At 37.2% G+C, this 15469-nt stretch overlaps 2 protein-coding genes across 3 annotated transcripts; both read right to left on the reverse strand.

The window, feature by feature from the left end:
• Nucleotides 1-1518: 1518 nt before the first annotated feature.
• Nucleotides 1519-15186, reverse strand: LOC124157336 (ubiquitin-40S ribosomal protein S27a). The gene is made up of 4 exons (XM_046531974.1): nt 15115-15186; nt 9270-9381; nt 6304-6521; nt 1519-1777 (listed from the first exon to the last, which is right to left on the reverse strand). Exons 2-4 carry the CDS (start codon nt 9370-9372, stop codon nt 1628-1630), a joined length of 471 nt encoding a protein of 156 aa, XP_046387930.1. The 5' UTR covers nt 9373-9381; nt 15115-15186; the 3' UTR covers nt 1519-1627.
• Nucleotides 13478-15210, reverse strand: LOC124157335 (ribosome biogenesis protein NSA2 homolog). Of its 2 annotated transcripts, none has more exons than XM_046531971.1 (4): nt 15115-15210; nt 14381-14555; nt 13949-14249; nt 13478-13860 (listed from the first exon to the last, which is right to left on the reverse strand). In XM_046531971.1, exons 2-4 carry the CDS (start codon nt 14533-14535, stop codon nt 13534-13536), a joined length of 783 nt encoding a protein of 260 aa, XP_046387927.1. In that variant the 5' UTR covers nt 14536-14555; nt 15115-15210; the 3' UTR covers nt 13478-13533. The 2 variants fall into 2 exon arrangements, with proteins under 2 accessions (XP_046387927.1, XP_046387928.1); XM_046531972.1 differs by lacking the exon at nt 15115-15210 and adding an exon at nt 14736-14978.
• Nucleotides 15211-15469: the final 259 nt, after the last annotated feature.

Genomic DNA, 15469 nt, shown 5'->3' on the forward strand with positions numbered 1-15469 from the left:
CCTCGGGTATTGAAGTAAAGTGAAGAGATTAAGTCAGCATGCTTAAGAGAGAGAAAAATGAACTGTTTCCATGAAAGGCAACAGCCGATACCCTTTTTCCCATTCCACATTCGCGGAGGTGAGTCGTGAGGAAGGGAGAGTTTTCACACCACAAGGCTCTTTTAGCCTTTTTTATTACTGTGTCCGACCGATGTGATATTCATTTGTAGCGTTTAGTTTCTTTCTTGAACTGAAAAAAGGAAGAGATTTTAAGGTTGATTAAATGACGTGAGAAGTATAGAATTTTTTTGGCTCTACAAAATAAAGTTTAGTTCTTTAGTTCGTTCTCTACGTCCACTTGAATTCCATGAAGATTCAAGATCCAAAAAAATCGTTGATATAATCTTTAATAGAAATTCCTAAGTCTCTGAAATCTTGCAATTTTGGTAGGAAAGTACTTGCCCAGTCACACAAGTGTGTAGCAAAAGGCAATTTTCTGCAGGCAGTAATAATGTAACGTGGAGACGTCAAAACCTGCTGGCTGAGCATGTAGAATAATTTATCTGCTTGACAATTTGAAAGGGTCAAGTATTACATGATTCATATATGTAATATGCAATCTTTATTACAGCTATGAAAATTTCTGTACTCAGGGCTCTCCCTTGTAGTTTGGATGCATATATATGGTCGACATATTATGAGTGCCAATATTCTAAAGTAATACCTATCATGCAACACCACTTTTCAGGTATGTTCTGTTTTGAAATTTAGCTATTATATTTTAATTACATAGTGATGATATGAAAGATGCTTTTGTCAACTGACTCTTTCACAGAGTAATATTTTTTAAAGTGGTTTTCTTATGGCCTGGAATTAAGTGATATTTTTCTTGGAGCCTATGGCATCAGAATCGATGGAATCGGTATCGGTAGAATCAGAATCGAAATTTCAGAATTGGAATCTGGATCGGAATCGATAAAATTTTGGAATCGACCCATCACTAGTTCTAATGTAATGCAAATGCAATAAAAGAAAAATTTCTTTGCATCACCATAATGACAATCAAAAACAGGCCTACTGATTTCAGACAAATGACAATAGTAATCAGAGTGCTTGTGCCTGAACATCTCTGAAGCTTAGGTTCATTTCAGGGTGGCTAATTTTCTTTTCAGCTTGAATAAAAAAAGTGGGGTTTTAGATCTATTGTGACATTTTCCCAATTATATCTAAAAAAAAAGAGCTCAGAAGAAAAACCTGTTCCAGAAGAAAAATCAATTCAGTTGATTGAATTGGAGCACCAGAGGCAAAAATTTTTCATAACCATGAACTGGTTTAAGACTTCCTTCACACACCCCTCGATGGGCCTCTACATGATTCTGAAGTGTATGACACAAACCCACTGATAAATGAAAATAATTGTGTAAGTCATGCATAAGTCTGAGGAATGGAATTGCTTTCTGAGAAAGAATATAACACTTAATATGCTCAAACTGTTCAGGAAATGGAAGCAGTAATTGCCGCCAAATTAAAATAATGCTCTGAATATCTCACCTCATTTTAATAACATAAAACCATGTACAAGTAGAATTAAAGAGAAAGGTGGCCAAGATGTATCAAGCTGTCCCAACCCCTGGCCATATCATTCTGTTCACTTCTCATCAGGCTTGCTGAAGACAAGGGTGTAGCCACACTTTCCACAATAATGCCTATCTTCCATGGCTGCCATGAAGACACCTGCACCACATTGTTCTGAAGGGCATTCTCTTCTCAGGCGATGGATTTTGCCATTTTCATCAACCTGATTAAATAGAAATCAATCAATTTAGACAATATTCAGGAAAACAATCAAGATTACTAGCATTGTTAAGTCAGAAAGAAACTGTCCAGACATAATAAGATGGAACTAAGGGATGGACGGAAAATTCCTAGCATTTCTGGAGCTCTATTTAATAGACACCATGAAAGGCATACAATTGACTCTTAAAATGTTCTAATTGTATCACATGGTCACACCATAAAACTACCATTTGAAGTAGTGAGTACACCCATACCTCTCTTAGAGCAATTTCGATATAGTGCAAATTCGTTCCCAGGGAAAATATTCCAACGCTGACAAATTATCAAATAACCTTTAATACTCTCTTGATGAAATGTGAACTTGCGCTAAGTACACATGAAATTACTCATTTTATGCATATTAATAGTATTGCTTGCCTCATATTTTATCCTTTGTCTATATATTCGTTGAAATCCATTGCTGCGCAAAGGGCATAAACATTACTCGTCATGCATCCGGACAGACGACCCACTGAAGTAATTTTTCTCTTCCCCTTTCCTGAATAACATCAGTTAATTAAGGTCATTAATTAAGTTTGGAGCTAGTGGAAATATTTCTTTTTTAAGCAATACGGTTTGAGACTTCATTTTTGCCGTCTTAGGTTATAGGGCGAATTGACTACCAGTCCAGTTGCATATGAAAAGCATCAATGCATAGAAGGGTCCAAGAGGGAGAGTCTCAAACACAATGGGACAATGGCTTCTTTCCTTCCCAGCAGCAGTGGGCCCTCAGCGTCTCAGGAATACAGTGCGGCAGTTGATAAGTGGTAGAAGGTGATTTTGATAGAGCCAAATGGAGTGAACAATTGCAAAAAATAGGAATGGGATAGAAAAGTAAAGAAGTTATAAAGAAGAGCATAAACTAAGAAGAGAAAGTAAAAGTGATCACTTGCTTTGAAAATAAAGAACGTCTTAGCAATATTGCACGTAAGTTTTTAAGCTCACGATGTAGACCATCCCCACCATTAGTCTGAATTAAGACGAGGTTAAAACGTCAGTGACATTAGCTGCACTAACTTCAGCCAAGCAGTCAACACGTATGCAAAGTGCATTGCTGGAAAAAGCGGCAAGACTTTTAATTACCTGAACTTAAAATAAACGGTTGAATGATATTCCTCTATCACAGGCAGTTATTTGTGCAAAAGCCGTGGCTTTATTTGAATTTATAAAAGATGAGGGTGGTGATTGGTTTGTGACATTTAGTGGAAGCTCCGGTAGGTTACAGAATTTTAAACTTCGAGCAGGTGTTTTAGTGCGATGATATCCTGTGAATCTGCAAGTGCTGATAGCATAGTCACTACAACATTTCCTGATGAATTCCACGGTGTGGTTGACAGTGGCTCTTTTCCCCCTCAACAAGTTTTTCATGTTGACGAGACAGGATTGTTTTGGAATAGAATGCAGACTTGTTGATTCATTTTAAGGGAAGAAAAATGTGCTTCAGGTTTCAATGAATTTAAAAACTGTTTCAACAAGAGGAATTGTTTTAGAAGAGAATGCAATGATATTTTCAGGTAAGAAAAACCAGAGGTAGGTTTCAAAGCATTTTAAGACCATTTCACATTGCTGCTTGATGCTAATGCCTCTGGGGACTTCAAATGATACCCCGTTACGATTCATCATTCACTAACTCCTCGAGCAATGAAATGGTATTCAAAATAGCATTTGTCTGTTATTTGGATGAGCAACCAAAGCACCAGGGTGACACAAGAATTGTTTATAGACTGGTTTTCAATTTCATCAAAAGCCGGCAGCGCATTACAAACCCCCTGAGATAGCATGCATTTTTTCTTTGATATTAGGCCACCCACTCGGACGTTGGGAATTCCAAAAGCACGCACAAATTTATTTTAATGATAAAAAACATCTTTTAATGTGTTCCTACAATCTTTAAAGATATTTTAAACTACAAATGTTTATAAAAAAGGTCTTCTAAAGGCCGCTTTACATGGTGAAATTTCTTTCGAATGGACATGCGAATGACCATCATTAACCATGTATAACTGAAATTTCCTGCATTCGAATGAAATGAGTGCACAGTGTCCATTGGCACCACCTCGGAATTTTAAGACAATATATAAAAACTTTGGACACATAGTAACCCATGTGATAGCTCAAATAATTAATATTTACTTTGAAAGAAGGTAAATTCACACGTCAATTCTCTAACGAGGGTAATTTGGACAAAAACAATCCGGATTTTTAAAGATAAAAAACGTTCCTCTCTCAGATTGTGCCTATACTTTGTTTAATTCATGATTATTAAACTATATTGTATAATGTGAATGCTTAAGTTTGGGGAGTCCCAATTAATGACAAAAATCTGTTTTTCTTCGGTGAACACATGCCAACGAAAATGAGGCATGACATCATATTGGCCCACCTAGGAATTCACATTCTCACTATGTTGCCTATAAGTCAAGGGGAAAACCCCATAAACTAGCCCATGAATGTCACAGCCCACTTCTGCCCCTGCATCGATATTTAAAAAACAATGAATTCTCTTCGGTGGATAATTTAGGTACTCATAAAGCCTTTAACTTTAAATGCACGCTATATCCCACAAGATATCTTGAGAGCATTCGTAGCCTTGTGATAATGGTGAAGTAGCAAGAAATGAGATGATGAGCCAACTTAATGGTAGAAAGAATGAGGATGCTGAAGTGCGCTCCTTCGAAAATAGAGCAGGTCCCTTCCTTTTTTCTCTTCCCGGTACCTTCCTCCTCTAGCTCAAGGATGACCTTTGCTCGACAGCATTATGAAAGCATGCACCCGACGGGACCCCAAACATAAAAACTCATTTTCGACTGGCCTTCACCCTGGTGGAGCCTTTACTTTAAGCTTATTGTGTTTTCTTTTATTGGGGCTGCGACATCAATATGGGACTCTTCTCCATAAGGTAAGAATTTTCTGAGTGAGAAACAACGTGCAAATCTGCCAAAGTTATTTTTTACTTACTTTAAAATTTACTGAATCAGAAGGCAAAAGACTTCAGGTAACCATTTGAAGAGTAAGTTTCCTTATGATCATGTTCTAGATCGCACTACCTTAAGGCATAATCACAGCTGCACTGCAGAAAAAACAACTTATTATGTGCTTTGTTGCTGGACCGCAAAATGCATGATTTATTAAAGTGGTTTTCCACTATAAATTCGTAGTTCTAATCCATCTCATTACTTATGTCATACCCCACTGTGAGTCATAGCAATACAAAAATATATTCTAGCACACATGTAAACTAAGCATTCCGTCGTCTGCGACTTCCAAAACAAATCATGTGTTCAGAAACTGTTGGAAATACCGTTAGAATTGAAATATACTATCAATAGTCTCACCATTGCACATCATTTCTGCGCAGAAAATTTGCCGAAATCATTCACCATGTAAAGCGGTACCGGTGAATGAATTTAATTCCAATGAAAATTCACCATGAAAAGCGGCCTTAAGGCTATAAATAGGAATATATTTGGTTCATAAGAAATTCGATACCCAACACTTATGCCATCAGGAACACATCCCTATGTTCCCAATGTTAAGGCCCAGTGCACACAGAGTGACTATTTTGTGACTACAGTTGGAAACCAGTTGCGTTGGCAACCAGTTTACAACTGAAATAAAACTTCTGTCCGCATACAATTGTACTGACTAAGGGCTGGTTATGAAGCAGATGCTTCTATTGTGCAATCAGTGAGGATTTATGTAGTGTGGCACATGTTTTTAAGGCCTTGGCTTTGCCGTGTGCACTTACTATGTCGGGCTCAGACTAAGATGAAGTTGATAAGTATTATTCGATATTGAACGCGATAGATAGTTTATGGTTGTACAGAACTTCATGCTTCTCTACTGCTCCAAAGAGCTTCATGCTGAGTTCTTGATCACCCATGTTAATATTGACACTACATTGCCGTCAAAACACTACTTGGTCTCATGCAACTCGAGTCTGCAACCGCGGGCCCATGATGTATGAGACTGTTCTCAGATTGGTTTGAGATCGTCAAATATCGGTCGTTTTGTGTGCAACTCCCAACTCCAATACATTGTCGAGGAACAAAACAGTTGCACGGTCAACCGGAGTGCAACTGTAGTTGCAGAACAGTCTCATCGTGTGCACTGGGCCTCTCATTGCCAATTGTGTCAAATGCTCTCACTTAACACAATTTCATTTAGTGTAAAGACCCCAAGGAACGTATCCCTTGCTTTAAGCGAGGCATGGGTGTAATCTAGTTGAGTTCTAAACTCATAAAGCTGAAAATTAAATCAGTAAAATTAATACAGCATTTGCTGACAAGCGAGCTGTGACGTCTCATTTTCATAATCACTTAGCAGATATAGACCACTAAAGAAACTATAATCAGTCACAGAGTAGAGCTCACAGGGACAATATTTATTTATTTTATTATAGTATTCTAACAATAACCAGGATCAAATAAATTAGATAGTAGCTGATAAATCCTGTAAGTGGGTAACAAGCCCATCCCAGTCACTCACCTTGTAGTACTTGAGCACGGCAAGCTTGACCTTCTTCTTCTTATGCTTGATTTTCTTGGGGGTGGTGTAATTCTTCTTCTTTCGCTTCTTAGCACCACCACGAAGCCTCAACACTAGATGCAATGTGGACTCCTTTTGAATATTATAATCTGATAGAGTCTTATTATCTTCTAATTGCTTCCCAGCAAAAATCAACCGCTGCTGGTCAGGTGGGATACCTGTCAAAGGAATCAAGGAGCCTTTCAGGATTGAAAACAACACAGCATCATATAGGTCAACTAGTGAGCCCCCAGTTACACCACATTGTTAGTTGACTGAAAGGCTGTTGAGTTACAGTCACTTCCAAAAGTTCAATGGACAAAGGAAAAATGACAAAGGCCCCACTTCGTTTCTGAAGAAAATTTAATTTCTCCTCCTTCAGCAGCTGGTTACGCACCACAGTCAATAGTGGTAGAAATTTGAATTCTGTTTTCTTATATGACATTCCATGTTTGGATGTGGCTGTAAAAATTCTACTAAGCGGCTGAACTTAAAATTATGACAAACACATTTTAAACCAGAAAATGGGCATTGAACGGATAAAATTTTAAGTAAAATGAATTTAAGAAAGATTATTTTGAAATTCCCAGTAGGAGGAAAAATTCATGCATATTGTCAGGGACTAAAAAATTCATGCATTATTCCATATTTCCCTAGTCGCTGGATACCCTGTCAATCATTTTTATTTATCCAGTTTTCTACTAGTGATATTTGCTTAAATTAATTTACATACTCTTTCTAACAGCCATAAGTTGTATAAAAGTTAGGAATTAGGAAAGGATTGACATAAGAGAGTAGGTCAGTGATAAATGGTGGATAAAAACCTAGCTTTGGTGTTAAAACACTGGATTAAGACGCGACAAGGGTTCAAATATAGTTTTACTATTACAAAAAATGCTAATCTGTTTTGATTTCTTGTGGGTGTAAAGACTTTCTGCAAGGAACACCATGCCGATCACCCACTTTGAGGACTGTACTAGTAGTGGAGCTAAAACCTTTATTCTAAAATTTTGAAAGTGAACGTACTTAGTTTATTATCAATATACTTCTAGGCTTCTATCTATCAATGGCAGAGATCATTCTACATACTTTCTTAATAAGTCTTTACTATTAACTTGAGTTGCAACTATTAAAGCTTAATAAAGTTTAAAAAAGTCATTAATTGAGAAGTAAACCAAACTTGAAAGTAATAAAAAAATTGCTAAAGTACCAAGGGTACCATTATATCATATACAATTATAATATTTTCAACAGTATACGCATAGAGTAAGTATAAATAGAGGGCTCACCGCACGTAGAAAAATGGTACACAGTTTTGGTGTAGTTCTGGAACAATCAGATGGCAAGGAACAATTTTTTGCAATATTTTGAATTTGCTCGCTCCACAAGTCTAAAAATATATTCTGAAGCAGAAAGGGTCGCTACGTTCAGTGGAGACAATAGTTATTCGATTATGTTTATAACAATTGTTATAAAAAATATTTTCTCGAATTTCGGCTAGATACTTAACTTTTACGGGTTAATATTCCTCATCCATTTGCCCGCAGACTGTTCTTAGTATTACGTTGAAACTTGCAGGAAACGTTTTTTGTACATATTTTCCATACTGGTAAACTTTAATTTGTTCATCTCAGTTTCAACGTTGTTCTCTGTTCTGTTCAATCTCTTACAAATTTGTAAATGTTCCAGTAATGTATTGCGGAAGGCTGTAGTACTTAGCCGAAGGAATCATTCTGTCTCGCCTACTATTACACTGCTAAATGTAAAACCCCTCCAACTTCCATTCGATATTCTATCATAACTCCTCTCACAATTTCATCAAAATCAGTGGTGGTAGAGTGAATACTTCCGTGACCCTATCTAACTGATAGCCGATTCGCTTAGTTTGCAAATATATATTTATAGGGCCCGGGGCCCCCCTGAAAATTCCCTCTCTCTCCTACTAGGCTTTCGGACAGCAATCTTTAAAGTGCATGAGAGTTTCAACACTTATTTACAGCTGCATGTTGTAAAACTGTTTTCAGTAGTAATAGGGAAAGCCAAGCAGAGAGAAGATGGAAGGATTTGTGGAAGACGTAGCTCACCAGGCGAGAAAGAAATCCCTCCAATAGGACCCAGCCTATTGTCACGATTATGCTTGCTGCAAGGAGTGAGACTATTCTCTCAGCCAGATGCAAACATCGTCTTCCCTTCCTTCAATGCTTGGGAGACTGGCAGAGAGTTAGGAAGAGGGGACGGCGGGAAGGAAAGGGGAGACCCAAGGGACAGGTTACGACCTTGAACGCTGACTCTCTCGCTTCTTGCTCGCCACTCCGGTGCAATCTATCTGCTCTTTGAGAATTAAAACTGACGATACGATTTCCTCCTATGCCGTGAGCCCTCTAGAATATACTTACTCTATGGTATAAGGCAACATATCAATACTAATAAATATTTGCTGAATTGGATGCATTCCAATCCATAGCTTAATATTTTAGTTGTAATCCCTTAAAACTTGTTAAGGGAACCATATATTTTAAAATATTTAGTAATTTAGGGACTCGTCACAAGAACTAACCACTATAATGCAGTTGTATGTATTGCTATATCATATATATAACTCCATCACTATTCATTCAGAACAATATCAATCAATATTTACTAGCACAAATAAATAACACAAAATATAGGATGCATAAGCATTAATGTTTAGAAATAGGCAATCATGTCACTTAAGTTAAAAAGAAATAACTCAATAGCACCAGCCATGCAAATTAAATGATGAAAATAATACAAGCTTGTATAACCACATCAAAGAGACTTATCATTTTAGAACATCCTAAGGCACAAGGATTCACATGAAAGTATAGTTATATAAAAAAAGAGCAAAAAGCTGAAAAAGGAAGAGTAAAAGTAAAGCTTCCACGAATATATCCAAAAATGCTTACCCTCCTTATCTTGAATCTTAACTTTGACATTTTCGATGGAATCAGCTGGCTCAACCTCAAGGGTGATGGTCTTGCCCGTCAGAGTTTTCACAAAAATCTGCATTTTTGTGTTCTAAAATAAATGAAAGGAGACAAAAATTAATAGATATTCCAAAATTCTACAGGAGTCGATGTTTTCTCTCATTAGAACTATCCAAAGAAAAATAGTAAAACGCTTGGCTTTGATAATAGAGAAAATTAAAATTAGCATAAACATTTCTTCAAAGGAAATGTACTGCCAATTTTAAGAACTACAATATTTTACTGGAAGGCTATCTCTTCAAGACAGTTCAGCTTTTTTCTACCACATTTGTGAACACCCAAACATGGAATGCTGATGCAGTGGGGTGTTCAGAATTAAACGAGGCACTGTCTTTATGGTGCCAATATGTTGTTGGCGCAGAGTGCCGTCAGAATAACTGAAACCGGTCCAAGACTTGGAGCTTACAGCAGGGCTATTCTGCTAAACAGGGCCATACTTAAGGCCAGCCGTAAGTGTCGTATGGCCTGACCCAAAATTACGGCCTATACTGATTCCACACTCAAGGGGCCATATCGTATGGCCCAGCCAAAAGTCTTTAACACCCCTTCTCCTGGCAAGTATGAAAATCATAATTGGTACCATAAGTTCGGTTCACTTTTTTTTTAACTGGCCATTTTTTGAGAAGGTAGTTAGTTCCGACTTGGAGAAAAGCCTAATTCTATGGTCCTTGACTGAAATGGACTCTTAATTAAGGATTAATTTATAATTTCTTTATACACTGGTCTGGGGGCAGACATTGGAGAATTTCGAAAAAGGTGAAGAGCGAAAATCACGGACGAGAAGAAGCAGACAAAATTTGTACATGATTTGTATTACACAGCAATTATAATATTCGTGGATTGCACATGTAACAAATAGAATGAGAACATGAGACCCCCTTGTAGTTCTTTCCTTTAAATGTTTAACTATTGTCTCATGGATGCAATCAATTAGCCCGAAAGCTGTAGAAATCCATCCAGCACACAAATCTAAAGATGACATTAAGACTAAGTTACATTTATCAATTTCATTATCAGAGGCTAAAGTTCAGGTAGCTGTATAAAATTATAACATCAATATGAACTGATCCTTCTTTTTGAAAAAAAAACAACAAATGCAAGCCTGTTCCTTCATTCACTTCAACATAGCATCCATTTAAAAAGTATTTCTAATTGTTAACTGTAATCGGATGCTAAGTTCATCCACTATCTCCACTTGAAGAAGTTAACAACTTCATTTGACGCACAAAAATATTAAATGAAAATACCATCATCAAACAGATTACACATATCCCTTATCTTCCTCCTTTCCACATGAAATTGATTTTTCTTATACATATATATTGCTAATGCGCATTGAATCTGTATGTGCTCTCCCGCAATACTCATGTGTTTCTTGAAACAACACCTATATAATTGGTGACACTTGGTAAATATCTGTTAGAACTCCTTAGGCGTGCAATGTTATTTTGTATGGCCTGTGTTATGACGACCTCCAAGGCAGGTCAAATATTACGGCCTTTAGGGACTTTGGCCTGACTTACGATTCAGAGGAGCCATATGTATGTCTCGAGGCCGTAGTTATGGTCGACTTAGACTAATTTTAAGCTCACAATAACACCATTTTATGTCCATAATATTAGTGGATTAACCCTGAAGAAAACCTTATCCGGAAGCCATCACTATACTTCATCTTTTTATTACAACATTTGGCACTAAAGAGTTAAAAGATCTTATGGGGTGAACCAAACGAGAATTAACTTTCAACAATAAACACATTTGCTATTAAGGAACAACTCATGTAGTATTTCTCACCTAACAGGCTGGCATAAATTAATAGCAAATTGCCAAAAAATTTCATTTGATGAAGTACCCCACTGGAATTTCATAAGAAAATACAGCGTAAGGTTGTTTCAAGATTTGAGTACGAGGAATTCCCAGATGCAACCAGGAGAAAAATTGTCATTTCCCAATAAGGAATTGTTACACATTGTATAAATAAAGACAAAATCAACAGAAATATATATTTACATAACCAACCATTGCTAAAGGTAAACCTGAATTTACTTTGTCCTAACCAGATAAAAACACTCCAACACGTAAGATTCTAACTACACCTGCTTAATTACTGAAATTCATGATTCCTATGACAAAATAAGTAAGTAGTTATAAGCAGAGAAGTTCTAATAAGAAACAACATTGCATTAACAGAAGAACCACTTCAACACTAAGTCCCAAGAATAAGGAATTAAAGTATTCATGGAGGAATTAGTCTTCTCATGCCACTTGCCCCAGTGAAAAGATTTATAAATTCATTACCATTAATAACTTCAGAGACTACTCACAGGAAAATTCCTTGCCCTAGTTTGTTAAACCAAGCATTTTCTACAACATGCCAATCTGAAATATCTGCAGCCTGGATTCATGACCTCAAAGCCATTAACTACAATAGGGTGGTTACCTATTATTTTTTTATTGCCTATATCGGAAGATTATTACTCCTGGAGTATTTCACGCTTTTAGATTTTTAAATGACGATATCTATTTTTCATGATTAAATGAAAAGTGAAAAATTTCAAGCGCGCGAAAACGCGACGGGTAAGGAAATCTCTCCGTGTGACGTATTTCTGGTTCCCCCTCCCGCCTTGTGAGGTGACCTTGATCGAGGCTCTTGAGCGCTGATAGGACGCAGGAGGCTAGAGGATAGCTGAGTACCTTGCTGTCTGGTAGCGCTTGGCTTAAAAAAGGTTTATTAATACCTTATCAAACGAAGAAAACTTTCAGACCTTAGCCAGTTTTAATAGGTGATTATTAAGACATGTTTCCCTGAGCTCTGCGCCTCATACAGCATCGGTAATCTCAGACGATGTAAAACTCCTATCCTCTCGTATAGAAACTAGGTCCCTGTGACGTCACGTGGAGTGGCATCGCATGGGCGCCAATCTGGCCCTTTTCAAATGAGGATAAAAATGGACCATTGCCATTCGTCTAAACCAGTATTTCTAAAGCGAAATAATTTGTATATTATGAATACAGTAATGGTGGGTAACAAATCGCAATCAATGCCTTTCGGTTTCTTTGATGAAGGAAACTACCCTATTGTGGAGAATGACTTTTCAACTACGGCAATAAAAAATAAGACTAACCCTGAACTGCCAAAAAGTTTCTATTCATGAATCACAATCCCTCACAGAATTCAATTGTAACAAAGGCGATGCTTACCTATGGAGTTCAAGCTAACTAGATACATGAGTGGATATGCCTATAATTCCATTCTTGCCATACATTTATAAAACCCCAAAAATTCCTTAGTATCCCCAGTAAAGAGCTTTCATTAGACTTTGATGACACTAACGGGCAAAACTTGAAATTCAACTAACTACATCTAATCAATAAAATAGATAATTTAAGTTTTTATGTGCCATTTGCAACCAAAGGGACGGCCATTTTAAGGGAAAGATGATGCCTGAGAAAAAGGGAGCCCCAAACAACATTGGTCTGAAACAAACTTTAAGGAATAATTTGAAGAAAACTAATAGATAAATATACAGGTGGCAAGGAGAACTTAAAGAGGCATATACATTAACAGAATATATAAGCAATTGAAACTAAAATCAATTCAGCAGGTCACAGCAGAAAATCATAGGGAACTGAAAAAAATATGTTCAATACATACAAATATAATTGAGAATAATAAACCAATTGCACAAGTGACTGATAACCAAGAGCAAGGCATCAGTTTAGATAAAAATAAATTCCATGACGGCACCACAAAAACTTCATTGGGGTAACACTGACCTAAGCCTTAATGCCATCTGAGTTAAGTAAGGCTTCTGATAATAATAAAACAAAAAAGGAATGCACAAAGCATATCAGCAAAGGATGCTGGAACATTACCTCATACCTCCATTTGAGGGAAATTTCAGGGCTGATGAACTAGAAAAATCGCCTTAAGTTCCGATTATGAGTTACTCAAACCCACACTACAGCACATCAAATGGTGAGATATATTTAGATTAATGCAAAAGGAAGTGAGTGAACAACCGGCGATATCATTAAGCATGAGTAGTATTAGAGTAGGGCTAACTACAGGTGACTGTCTCACACAATCAGCTAGCAGCAAGTAATACAAAAACAAGACTAACAGGTACTGTACAGGCATTTTATTTGCACATTCAGACTCGGACCGAAGAGTACATCGAATTTATACAAGCAGAACAGCATTGATACATCCATCATTTTCAGGGTTATTAGTAACCTGAGCATACTTTCCCCAAACCACCCTACCCCCACCAGTAACAAGTCCAAGTTCAGATATGTTCACTTCAATTATTGTTCCTTTAGTGATTACACCTAAAGAGGTGTACATTGGAGAACTGGGATTCTTTTTTACTCCAATTATTGGGACTTGAAATGTAGCCCTCAATTCTGGATGAGTTACATGAGCTTTTTTAAACCGCAGAGCCATAGGTCTAATGAATCTCTCGAACTTCGGTGGCCTGCGAGTAAACCCTTCACCGACGAAGCACACCTAAAAATAAAGAAATAAATAATTTAACACCAACCTAAATTTGTACATTAAGGCTGATTCAACAGGCAAAGACACATTATATCCTCACCTTGGTGACCATACGCTTCCATGCTTTACGTTTTGTTTTCCCACTCTTCAAAACCTTGAACACTTCTGCGTCAGCCTGAGCTCTCACTTTAGGTATGGGCACATCCCACTTTCCAGCTTTTTCCTTCCGCTTCTGCTTAATCATATTAGATAGAGCTTTGGCATTGCTCTGAACTTCTCGGTCGAGGAGATACACTGGCAAAGCCCCCTGTCCGGAAACTGGGGACTCCTTTTTCTTGGTGTTACGCTCTTCATGAGCCTTAATTCGTTTTTTCATCTGTATTTTCTCAGTAGCTCTTTGCCTAAAAGATAATAACCATAAACCTGAAATTATCTACACAACACCCACAGGCAAGAGCACGTGAAGAATAGGAATGTTGGATCCCCACTGACAAAATATCCACTGACACCAAAAATACTGAAGAGTACACACCTGTTATATATCTTCGCTTTAAGACCCCGAAGTTTTCTCGCCTTTTCGGCACGTTTGTGGACCTCTCTGGCCTCCCTCTTACGTTTCCGTTCATGATAATCCAACCGGTAGCCATGGAGCTTCCGGTGGCGTTCAATGTACTCATTCTGGGGCATGTTTACTCAAATTTTGTAACCTGAAACATAAATACATATTAGTTGAACCAAGGGGAAGAATTCCGGTGAACACTTTCAGTCAGACATGGGCAGATTGACAAGGGCCCAAATGATCCCATCAGTCTCCCATTAACTCGCAAAGAATATCAGTGATTAGCGATAAATCACAATAAAATGAAATTAACCCACAAAAAACCTACCTTTAGATTCACAGCAGCAGCAGCCGTCTTCTTCAAATTATCTTCTGATCAGTCTATCCCAACAGGCCGAATATATATTCGCATGAAAAAGACACGCTATCTGCCCAAATCTGAGTGATAGCTTCACCTCAGATTCATACCGCAAGCTAAATACTACAGATCGTCAAGCATCTCTTCACCACGTGAGACAAATACCCAAGTTTCGTCAACATGCCACCATGCCGCGTCAAAGAACCACGTTTTCCATTACATTAGTTTTATAATGCTTAACGAGTTAAACACACCAAAAGTCAACGCAACTTGATTGAGGATTTAAAATTTGACAATTAAACCCTTCAAATAACAGACGAAAACATATAGTACAACAATTTTCACTTACCTTCTAAATCCACATTACTACACAGACGCAACCCAGCAATGGCGGACTGAAAGAGATCTTCCTGGATCTTCCCATGTGGAATGAGCAGTGCTGCGGTGCTGCCACCCCTGTGGTTCAATTTCTAATTTAACATTATATTAATATATTGAAGATAAATAATTTTTAATATTTCTTTATTTATTTTAATAGGATAAAATTAGTTATAATAATAAAAATGAATTCCTCAAACTGAGATAATAAATTATTTTCTCGTAGTGTTCGTCAAGTTGAGTTTTGGTGAGATTTGAGACTTTCCTCAAATTTTCATGAATAATTATTTTATGTAATTTTTTAATACAAATTTTTACATTTATAA

This window comes from Ischnura elegans, chromosome 4, assembly GCF_921293095.1.
Source record: "Ischnura elegans chromosome 4, ioIscEleg1.1, whole genome shotgun sequence".
NCBI lineage: Eukaryota > Metazoa > Arthropoda > Insecta > Odonata > Coenagrionidae > Ischnura > Ischnura elegans.